This window comes from Psammomys obesus, unplaced genomic scaffold (assembly GCF_907164565.1).
Source record: "Psammomys obesus unplaced genomic scaffold, mPsaObe1.curated_primary_1811, whole genome shotgun sequence".
NCBI classification, from domain to species: Eukaryota; Metazoa; Chordata; class Mammalia; order Rodentia; family Muridae; genus Psammomys; species Psammomys obesus.
The window spans coordinates 1,311,977-1,323,501 of NW_026592586.1; the positions used below are offsets into that span (position 1 = coordinate 1,311,977).

An 11,525-nucleotide genomic window follows, 5' to 3' on the forward strand; every position below is an offset into this window, starting at 1 on the left:
AGATGATGTGCCTGACACTGTCTGGAAAATGCTGCCAGAGGGTGCTATGACAGCGGGAGGGGTTAGCTGGCCTGCCAGGAGTGCCAGGAGGCCTTTCTGGAGGAGGGACTGGCAGGGTAGGGTGGACCAGCTCACCCAAGGCCGGCCTGTTCTGTAGCAGGACCAACTCACGTTCTAAGTGGAGAGGGTGCCGTGTGTATTTCTGGTTAGTGAACTTTCAGTAAGAACACAAGGCAGCTGTGTCTCTATTCGGGGTGCTCTCAATGGGGAGATAAGGGAACTGCAGAAAGCCTGTCCTGGCGCTGGAAAAGAGAAACATGGTGGGCAGAAGGCTCTGCAGGGTTCTATAGCTTCTAATGCTTCTCTCCATGGGAAAGCACTCATCATCAGAGACCCTCAAAAGCATAAGTGATCTCTTGCATCCTGTGTGCAAGAGAAGACAAGACTCACCACATTTTGGAAGAACCAAAAGGACATAATTTGGTTAGAGCTGGTTCTATGGGTGGAGGGGGCATGATAGAAGGGGATGGAGTATGTAGATTAGGTTCATGGGGGTTGGGGGAGGCCTTAACTAGAGCAGCACCATTCCATGGGTCAGGGACTAGATGGCCTCAGAAAGGAAAAGCAAGCAAGCGGGACACCAGCATTCTTCTCCCTGTGCTCCCTGCCTGCGGACACAGCGTGATCAGCTGCCTCACCCTGCTGCTGCCTTGCACTCCCTGCCTTGATGGAGTGTAGCCTCCCTCAGTATGAGCCAGAACAAACCCATCCTTCCTGGTTTCTCCTGTCAGGTTTTTTTGTTGTTGTTTTGTTTTGTTTTTTCAGCAACAAGAACATTAAATAAAAACTAAAATAAAATAAGACCCATCGTTCAGAAGGTCAGTGGGCATTGATGCTTCCAGTATCAACTTAAATATGAAGGTGGTTGTAGCTTCAGCCCAGTTCAAAGACTGAACTGGAGGTGAGCGTGGACATGCAAGTCTGTAATAGAGCACTTGGGAAACAGAAGCAGGAGGACCAGGAGTTTAAAATCATCTCTGACTACACAGGGAATAAGAGACCAGCCTGAACTGTATGAGATTCTGTCTCAAATGATAATAATAAAATAATGATGCCATCACCACCAACATAATGGTTCAACTACGCTTGAGACCTGACTGGTGTTCGAGGTGCGCCCTGAACCGGAACTACTCAGTTTTGATTCCCTGGTGCTCCTTAACCTTTACTCTGTTGACTCCGATCCTGGATTTCAGTGAAGAGAGGGTGGTGGTGAAAGAGAAGCTGTGTGAGGGAGAGAAGCTTCCCTTGGGATCAAGTTTCGTAGGTATAATGGTGATATGGGAATATTGGGGTGTCTATGAGAACGACACAGCCTTCCACAGCTCTTGGTAAGCTTGGTTTTGGGGGCTAGGATCCCAACTCAACACAAATAGTTTATTCTGAACCAAATATGAATGACAGGGAAACTAATGCCCAATTGAGGCGAACCTCCAAAACCATAGTAGGGCTCTATCGATGCCATACTTTCATACTGAGCTTGCCTGGATTTCCTGTCAGAAAGGCTCCCAGAGCAAGGCCATTAGCAGCCATTTATGTGGAGCTCTCGGATCTGAGCAGCGTGGCTAATGACATTGAGACACTTATGAGCACTCCTGACTTTTTTGTACATAAGGCCCGCTCACCAAGAGTCAGGAAAAGCTGGTTGCAACAGAGAAAACAAACTCAATCAGTAGTCCTCCACCTGTTGGTAAAACTGCGCCCCAATGTATCGCTGGTTCTGAGTGATTTTCTTCACAGTGCCAACTCACATAGGAAGTTTTAAACTTACAAAGTCTATCTGGCAGCGTAACAGAGCACACTGGGTGGGATGCCATAAAATTATCTGAGCAATGACCATTCTAAGAACAGGAATGTCATGGAGATGTCGTTAATAGCACTGTGTTACATAATGGTACCCTCTGTTTCTAATTAACTTTCAGTAAAGACGCTTGCTGTAACTGCCGGAGATAACCTAGTAATAACCTTACCGGACAGTGAAGCAGATCTGAAGGCTTCTGTTGAGCCTGCGCCTCCTGCAGGTGAGAGTTTGACATTGTTGGGGCAGTCTCTCCCTAGGCAGGCCTCCACAGACCATTGGTTTGATGCATTCTTTCCACAGCATTCCACAGTGGGAGATGGCCAAAGTTTACTGAGGTAGCATATTTTTCTAGGAAGTTCAATACAGTAGATGATCTTTAACTGGTCGGGCTGGAAGGTCACAATGTTGTATCAGAGAGGAGAGTTTGCCATGTGCAAGACCTTGGTCTGTGACAACCCACCGAGGCCAGGAAGGTTCCACTGCGAGAAGAGGGGCTTGTTTGCAGATGCTGTAGTATTAGCAGCACAGCTGAGCGGTTTTCAGAACACTCCAGACCAGCTGCTCAGGGACTAGGGAGGTGCCTCGGGGACAAAGTGCTTGCCTCCCAAGCATGAGAAACTGTGTTCAGATCTCCAGAACTGATGGAAAGCCAGTTGTGGTAGGTTGTAGCTCTAATCCCAGCACTCCTGGGGCAAGGTGGGAGGCAGAGGCAGGCTGACTAGCTTGGCTGGTCCAGTGTGAATGGCAAGTGATCCTGTCTCAAACAAGTTGAAGGTAGATGATCAATACCTGAGTCTGTCTTTGACCTCTACACATGTGCCATGGCACACGCACACCTACACTTACACACATCATACAGACGCACGCGCGCACAGAGTACAAACATCACACACAGAGAAAATGCACACCTACATAATTTAAATACAATACCAACGTGACAATGCTTCCCTTCTCCTCACCGAGTGCCCTACTGTTCCAGAGCATCTGAACCATCCGTGCAGCCTGACAGAGCACTATTCCTTAATTAGACTCTTCTTAGAAGTATTTCATTCTCACTCAGGTCCCATAGGTCAAAATTTCATAATCGGAAACATTCATGCCATTTGCATCTCAGTCTTATGAGATACTACACTTCTGTCTAAAGGTTTATTAGTTCATGGCAGCTTTAGTTCAAGATAGAGATGTTTATGAAGAAACCCCTATAGGAGAGATGGCTCAGTGGTGAAGAGCACTGTCTGTTCTTCCAAAGGTCCTGAGTTCAATTCCCAGCAACCACACGGTGACTCATAAGCATCTATACTGGGATCTGATGTCCTCCTCTGGTGAGCAGGTGTATATGCAGATAATGTACTCATATATATATATAACTTAAAAAAAAAAAAAAAAGAAAGAAAGAAACCCCTATAAAGATCAATGACTTGGAACCTATTTGCCTTTCATCAAAAGGAGAAAAGATACAGTGATTATACAGTTTAAGTAAGTGTATGTAGAGCTGTGTGTGGGGTTGTATGCCTTTGGTCTCAGCACTAGGGAAGTAAAGATATTCAGATCTCTGTGAGTTTAAAGACACTTCAGTGTTTGTAGTGAGTTCAAGGCCATCCGGAGATAAATTGTGAGAGCCTCAAAGAGAAAAAGAGGAACTCTATGGGTTAATCAGGTGTTGGAAACTTCCTCGAAGGAAGGTTTTCAAATGTTAACAGTGAGGTTGAGGAGGTTTAACTTTCAGTCTCTATTTTCTACCATTTATATATTTCCACGATAAATTTGTTGTGTTTGTCTCTTTATTTACAAAGACACAGAGGCCTTGTGATACCTCACCAGGATGAGGGTTGGAAACAGACCTTCGTGCATCTAAGGCAGTTGATACTGCTGTGGGTTTAAGGCTCTCATCCCCTAGGGTTGTAAGGTGACCTCTCAGAGCTGATGAGCATTCATGTTTCTGATTTGCCCTCAGGCACATCTTACAGCTATGAATGGCATTTAATGAGCCACCCTGTAGACTTCCGAGGTCAAATCAAACAAGAGAACAAACCAACTCTTCACCTCTCTCAAGTAAGTAGCAAGGCAGGTTGCACGCCTCAGGATCCAGTTTCAATGACTTTGCTGTTGAACGCAGAATTCCCTCTTAGGATTAAGAGCAAATGAAGAAGCCAGGCATGATGGCAGGTGCCTGCAGTCTCAGCTAAGGCAAGAAGATTGCTTCATCCCAGAAGTTCAAGGTTAGTTAGGGTGATATGATCGGGTCACCCATCTCAAAAAAAAAAAAAAAAATCAGAAAGTTAAAAATTAAATAAAGCTCAACCCAACCAGGCAGATGGTAGTTAAATGAGGAGATGTTTGGTGGCTTTTCTTCATTTGAATTGCTTGGCATTTCTGTGCAACAGGTTGTTTTACAGGAAGTTTATTATGGGAAAGGTGAGACAGAGACAGGGGGAGAGCTTAGAAGAGAGAGGAGAATACGGAGTAGGGGGAGAGAGAGACAGAGAATCAGAGGGACAGGCAGAGAGGAGGAGAGAGAGAAAAGAGAGAGATGGAGGGGTGGCAGTGGGTTATATACCAAGCACCTGGCGCAGGTGATGAGTTGTCAGGACGATAAGGGCCCCTGAGGGCAGTCCAGCTGAATTGCCTGCATGACAACATAACAATATCAGTTCAGGAGAAAGAGGCCTGGGGGCCCATGCTCTATAGTAGGCTCGAAGCCTGGGTTCTAATTCTTGCAGTTGTCATATAGTGGGACTTTCTGTAGACCTGCCAGTGGTGTAAATAATGGCATGAGACTCTATATAGTTTAAAGCTTAGGCCTTTTGCTTGCACAGTCTCCCAGCTAGTTCATCTAACTTAACCTGACTTTTCTTGCCCACAACCTGGCACGTGGCTAGCTCTCTCTACCTTTCTCTGCTCCCCTGTGGTCCATGTGTTCTCTCTCTGTGTCCTCTCTGACTCTCCTCCTTCTGTTCTCTTCCCCTTCGGCATTCTCTCTGCCCAGAAGTTCTCCCCTCTACTTGCTGTCAGCTCTTTTTTACAACCAATTAGTAGCAAGACAATTCTAGATTGCCTCTAGGCGTAGAAGGCTGTCTGTGTGTGAGCAAGTGTGGAAGGACAAGTATTTACAAATATAAGGCTGATGATATCATAGGAATGACAATACCAATATCCTGTTAATTATTAACAATTGAAAATATAGACACGCCTTCAATACAAAGTAAAAAAAAAAAAAAGTTACCTGAATATTTTATGGTGTTAAAGATATCTCTGGTGTCCACCAGGTATGTTCTATGTTTTCAGCAGTATCATTCTAGTTCTCAAGTTGCATACATTATCAAATACTGCTCCACACACAAGAAAATTCATATCGTTTTCTTGGATCCAACGTGAAGCACACTGACTTAATAGCCAGGGGCCTGGTTTCTTTAAGAGGTGAAGGTCTTCCAGTTCAAGGCTGTACCAGTCTCGGTGCCTTACCAGCTCACATAACTTCTGTGTGACTGAGCTGCTTCTCAAAGTGTGGTACCCAGACCCCTGCCAGTAACTCTGTGGACCTGTGTGTTAGGAATGTATGGTTCCAGACTTGGTTGCAGATCAGTGCAACCAAGAGTCTTTGCTGAGCACATGTGAGGCCCTGGGTTCACTTTCAGCACTGACCACCCACCTCTACAAAAAACAAAATACAGAACGATTCCATACATGCCCATCTGAGAGCTGTTGCCCTTGCTGATAAAAGTCCTGTGGCATCTGTTTCTAAGCAAAAGCCCTGTGTATTCTAGAGTACAGCTCTCAAATGTGTAGCAGTCCCAGACAGACCAAAATGAAGTTTCCTCCCTAGCTTTTGGGAGCCTGTAGAAGATTCCAGTGTCTTTAGATGGTCACCTGTGTGTCTGTTTTCACATTGCAGCTGTCTGTGGGACTCTATGCCTTCAGAGTGGCTGTTTCTAGTGGGGATGCATTTGGAGAAGCAGACGTCAATGTCACTGTTATGCCAGGTGAGTCTGTGGGGAGAATGGCCCCTTGGCCGTGATAGTCTCAAGTTCTGGCACCTGGATGGCAAGGTGATATAAACTGACGACATGACTGCTCCATGGTATGGTGAAGAGAATGTTTTTATTGTAGATATGAGAGAGAGAGAGAGAGAACTGCCAGAGACATCTGGAAGAGTCAAGAGCAGAGAGAGCAAGAAGGAAACTGAACAGAGCCCAGCAAACTGGATGTGACCAGGCCTATCTTTGAGAGAGAGAACAATAGCAAGGGATAGAGAATAGAGAAAACGTAGTGAGAGAGGCAGGAACAGACTATAGAGAACAACGAGAATAGCAGGGTTATAAGGAGAATGAGTAGCTGGGGTGAGGGAAGCTGGTGAGTTGGAGTTTAGGGTAGGGACGAAGTGAGAGGGCCTAGAATGCTAGTGTGGCCTTTGTAACAGGTAGTAGTGATACTGAGCAAGCCTAGAAGCCAGCATGGGCTTTGATCTACCGACAGGCACCACAGGGTAGCCATATGCCCTTTCTGCCAGAGGCAAGGGAAAAGACTCCTTTTGGTAGAGGGGATTTGGCTTCACAAGTTCCTGTGGAATGCTGGCATTTATCTAACCACCAGAAATCCTATAGTCCAGGTTGAGCTCATTTATGGATATTTGGACTGCCTTTTGGAGTTTGGACCAGACAACATTTAATACATATTTTTTTATTTTTATCTTAGATACTGATTTAGTTAGAGTTGTATTGCCATGAAGAGACACCATGATCAAGGCAACAGTTAAAAGACAACCCTGATGAAGGAAAGCACTTAACTGGGGCTTGCTTGGTTACCATGGTGGCAGCAGGCAGGCAGGCAGGCATGGTCTGGTGCTGGAGGAATAGCTGAAAGTTTTCATCCTAATCCACAGGCAGACGGGTAGGCAGGCAATGCGGTGGTGGTACTGAGTCTAATGTAGGTATTTGAAACCTCAAAGTCCACTACCCGCCCTACCCCACCCCCGAGACACATTTTCACCAGCAAGGCCACACCTACTCCAACAGGGCTGTAACTACTAATCCTTCTCAACAGTTCCACTCCCTAGAGACTAAGTATCCAAATAGCTGAGCATTTGGGAGCACGTGCAAGGATTATGTTTGGTCTTTCTGTCTTTGTTTTCTTTTGCTTTTTGTATAACTCTAGCACTCGCTTGACATGGCTACTCAAGTAAACAAGGTAACTGCTTGCTCTTCGCAAATGATGACAAGTGCACCTTGGCCCTCCCTGTCCGATACTTACTCCCTCCACTTTCTTTCCTCATGAATCAGCTTTCATGTAGAAGCATGGATAGTTCAAACACATTCATCTGTGATCCTAGAGAATGAGGGGCACTTGCGCGTTATGGGCTATAAAGCCCATCCGTGGGTCATAGTGCAGAGTATTCCTGTGGATTAGAGGAGATGACCTTTGGTCCTAGCGGGCACACCCTGCTCAATGTCCTGGTCCCCTGCTCCCATTTATCCATCAGTTCAGCTGAGCCACTGGCCTGCATCATCATGTTTACAGCAACTCCATCTCCTACCCGTTTCTCTGGGGTCCAGTAGCTCTACCTTTCCCACAGTCTACTTTATTACAGTTGAACTCTAGTAATGGTGGGAGCACCTTCAGTCAAGGATTTAAGATCCTGCTCATGGTCTGGGGATGTAGCTCAGTTGGCAGAGGGCTTGTCTAGCACTGAATACATCTGTACTCACCTTGTAATCCTAGGACCTTTGAGGCACAGACAGGGGGATTAGGACTTCAAGATTGCTCATAGTGAATTGGAGGCTACTCTGGGATAAACCACCCTGCAAAATAGCCTTCCTTTTCTGTACTCCCTGCACACATGCTATAACTCACCTCTTGAATCTGGGATCATATATAGAAATGTAAACTGAGAGACAAGTTCAGAATCCACAGGGGGGATTTCAAAGTTGACAGTTTTCCACAGATGAGACCCCGGAAGAGGAAGGCCTCTACAGGGTGTTTAGAGAAAGCTTTTCGGAAGAGGGTGCCTTTGCTTGTGAATGACTAGCTTGTGTGATGCAGACATAGCTGCTGTGTTCTTTTGTTTGTTTGTTTGTTTTCTGTCCCGCAGCCACTCGAGTCAACCAGCCACCCATAGCTGTTGTTTCTCCCCGGACTCAAGAGCTCACCGTGCCTTTGACCTCAGCGCTGATTGATGGCAGCCGTGCGTATCCTCCAGGTTTTGGTGGCGTCCCTTGTTTGTGCTATCAGATTGCGCTCTCTGTAGCAAGGCCAAGAAGACTGAACAGTTACCCTATGATAAACCTGTGTCTTTCTGTCCTCGGCTTCCAGCTGGGAGTGGTAGCCTTTCTGTAATCTTACCACATAGGTGGCAAAGGCAGGAGCATCAAGAAATCAAGGTCATCTTTAGCTGCTTCAGGAGTTCCAGGCCAGCCTGGGATACCCGGAACGCTGTCTAAAATAAACTGCAAACAAACAAATATGATGTTCTTTTAGGTCAGATATTTGATTTGTAATTCAAATAATTACTAAAGATTCATGTAGCATTCATAATATTAGCAATTGGACAGACCCTTTAAATAGGAGTGGGGTTGGCTTCAGTGAGAGTGGGCAGTATTTCGCTTACTAATTTTTTCAGAGTTTACACTTTAAATAGAGTATAACCTTGTGTGTCCATACAAATGAGGAGAGACTTTAAACACATCCAGTGTTTGACAGGGTTTAACAGTGTGATGTGCTCAGCTTTTATGTTCGTTCAGTCACAAAGTCAATCCCAGGTCCTGCTGAGAGTGAAAAGCCATGGCCGTCCTGGCTTGTTGCTCAGGAGTGTTCTATCTACTAGCCTGCAGATGTAGACATCACAGTGATGTGACTGCTTGCATTTATTCAGTGTCGTGTCCACATCCTCCACCCACCACAACATGAAAACACAGCACACTTGTTCATTTGCCTGCTGTCTCCCTCAGCTCAGGCTGACACCACACTTGCCGTGTACTTAAGGTTGACCCTGACCTTCTGATGCGTTTTTGACCTTTTCCAAAGTGATGGGGTTATAGGAACCTGTGCCTCCATGCCAGGGTGGCAGAGAACCCTGTAAATGGAAATAATTGTATGGAAAATGGCCTCACAATTTTTAAATCTTCTGATTTAGCATAGCTTAGTTACAAAAACCATACAGGATTATTAGCCAGCAACATAAACTTATTTTCCTAAATGAATCTGATGAAAAGCCAACTTCCTTCCATGTATATACAAGTCTATGGTTCTACATGACACATTGTTGCTCTCTTTTATTATTTATTTGTTTATTTTTGTGATATGGAGATTGAACCTAGGGCTTTGTAGATGCTAGGCAAATACTCTGTCAGTGTGCTGTAACCCACAGCCTGCTTTTTTTTGTGTGTGTGAGAGCTTGTCTCACTATGTAGCCCAGTCTGGCCTTGAACTTGTGATAGTCCTGCTTTAGTCCCCTGAATGCTGGTGAACTGCCATGCTAAGCTATGGGCCCCTTCCCCACTCCTGGGGATCAAACCCAGGGCTTCACACACATGATAGTGATGTACTGTATCACCAAGCTACAGTCCCAGCCTTCAGTGTCTGTGTGTGTCTGTGTGTGCACACAACGTGACACACTTGTAGAGTTCAGAGGACAGCTTTTGGTAGTAAGTTCTCTCCTCCCACCTTGCGGGTCCCAGCAATTAAGCTCAGGTCTTCACCCACAGTGACAGGTGCCTTTACCTGCTGAGCCATCTCAGCCCCACCCTGGCTTGCTCTTTAAAGTGGAAAAATTTTCATGCAAGGTACAGCCTTTCTCTGGACTTCCATTTAGTCGTTAATACGGTGAAGAAACCTATTAGTTCAGATATGAAGCTGTCGGGAGCATGTCACCTGTCACCAACGTGAGTAGGAGCTGGATTTCAAGGGGCTGCATTTTGTGCTCCAGCACCTGTCACTCTGCATCCTAAATATTCAGCAAGTTAGAACAGCCCTGCTCAAACCTATGCAAGCCTAAAAGAACATCGTGATGACAATTTAATATGTACCGTAGAGATCTGTGTGACTGCTTATACTAAACACATTACTAAGTATTCAGTAAATTATAAAGCTTTTATCTCTCTATTCCCATAACTGGTTCTGGATTTTGTTTTTTTCGTCTTTGTAGAAAGTACAGATGACACTAAAATAGTGAGGTACCACTGGGAAAAAGTCGATGGGCCCTTCCTAGGAGACATGATTCTGGCTGATGCCCCGCTCTTACGACTGTCGAATCTAGAGCCCGGTAACTACACTTTTAGGTAAGTGGGTTCCCTTCATTGTGTTTACCCAGGACTTCTCTTTTGACTATTTCTTGAAACTGATGCTTTCTATAAAAATAAAAAGCAACATATCTCGAAGCAGGAGGAAATAAATTATTTCCCCTTCATCCATGACCTAAACAGGAGCACTCTGAACAGTATGGTATTTAGATGCACATGCTACTTTGGGCCTTTTTCTTTTTTCCTAACTTTTGTTACAGTTCTGATGAAAGAGACCCCAGGGGCTTGGTTTGTGGCCAAAGCTGGAGCTGGAGCTTGCCCCCCTCTCTATTTTTCGGGATGTGTGAAAGAAAGCTCAGAAGATGCAGATGGCGCTTGATACACAGTTTACCCTGAGCTTGTTCTCGATTCATCTTTACAAGCTTAACTCACAGAGAGCCCACCTGCTCCCTGCCCCCACCAAGGGTAAACTGAGGCAGTGGAGATTGTGCTGTTCTTGGGACCACAGGAGGGATCATCTCAGTACAGGAGCGCCTGGGCAGTTTTTTCTTTTCTTTTCTTTTTTGGTGTGTATAGGTGTAACATTTTTGTGTATTTGAAAATGCTTAACCCTAACACGCTGTGCGAAGAGTATCCTGGAAACGTGATTGTGGGAAATCCTCTAGAAATGAATTTAGATATTGGGTTGCTTTGTAGCCAGAATTCATAAGTCAGCAAATGCTTAAGAGAGAAGGCAGAAAAGGCTCCTGGTAACACTATTGCCAAGGGTTGTTGGAGAGGGATGCCTGGTGGTGCTATGGGGAGGGGTAACTCTTAGGATGAGTTGAGTGGTCTAGAGAAGCTTCTAGGTTGCCTGGAGGGAACACTTTCTCCACTTAGCATCTCAAAGAGTTCATGAAAGCTAAACCTTAATGTGAAAATGTATTATGACTCAAAAATAAAATGAATCTATGGCAACAGAAGCAAAGATTATTATCCTCTGACCTGTATGTTTTCTTAGCTCATTCTCAAGTTTCTGTTTTCATCTCTTCTGAGAATGGTTAGTCTGAGCATGCTAAGGTGACCATGTACTTTCAGCTGTGGCATAGTCTCTGCTGTAAAAGCTTTCTTCTCTCTTTTATAGGTTGACCATCACAGACTCGGATGGCGTGATCAACTCCACCACTGCAACCCTCATCATCCGTGGTCCTGTGGACTATCCACCTGTTGCCAGTGCAGGACCAAATCAGACCATAACCTTACCCCAAAACACCATCACTCTGAATGGAAACCAGAGCAGTGATGATCACCAGATTGTCCTCTATGAGTGGTCCCCAGGCCCTGGCGGTGAGAGCAAAGAGATGGTCATGCAGGCAAGTCCTCCATCCTGCCTGCATCTCTCTCTTTTTGTCTATCTATCTATCTATCTATCTATCTATCTATCTATCTATCTATCT

The 11,525-nt window shown here is 45.3% G+C and overlaps 1 protein-coding gene across 1 annotated transcript in view; it reads left to right on the forward strand.

Annotated features, from left to right (window-relative positions):
* Positions 1-11,525, forward strand: part of Kiaa0319 (KIAA0319 ortholog) — a 60,663-nt gene that overhangs the window by 20,843 nt on the left and 28,295 nt on the right. The window contains exons 6-11 of the mRNA XM_055614503.1: positions 1,980-2,078; positions 3,813-3,910; positions 5,751-5,838; positions 7,944-8,036; positions 9,996-10,128; positions 11,213-11,441. Coding sequence (XP_055470478.1) covers positions 1,980-2,078; positions 3,813-3,910; positions 5,751-5,838; positions 7,944-8,036; positions 9,996-10,128; positions 11,213-11,441 — 740 coding nt within the window. The remainder of the gene's footprint in view (positions 1-1,979; positions 2,079-3,812; positions 3,911-5,750; positions 5,839-7,943; positions 8,037-9,995; positions 10,129-11,212; positions 11,442-11,525) is intronic.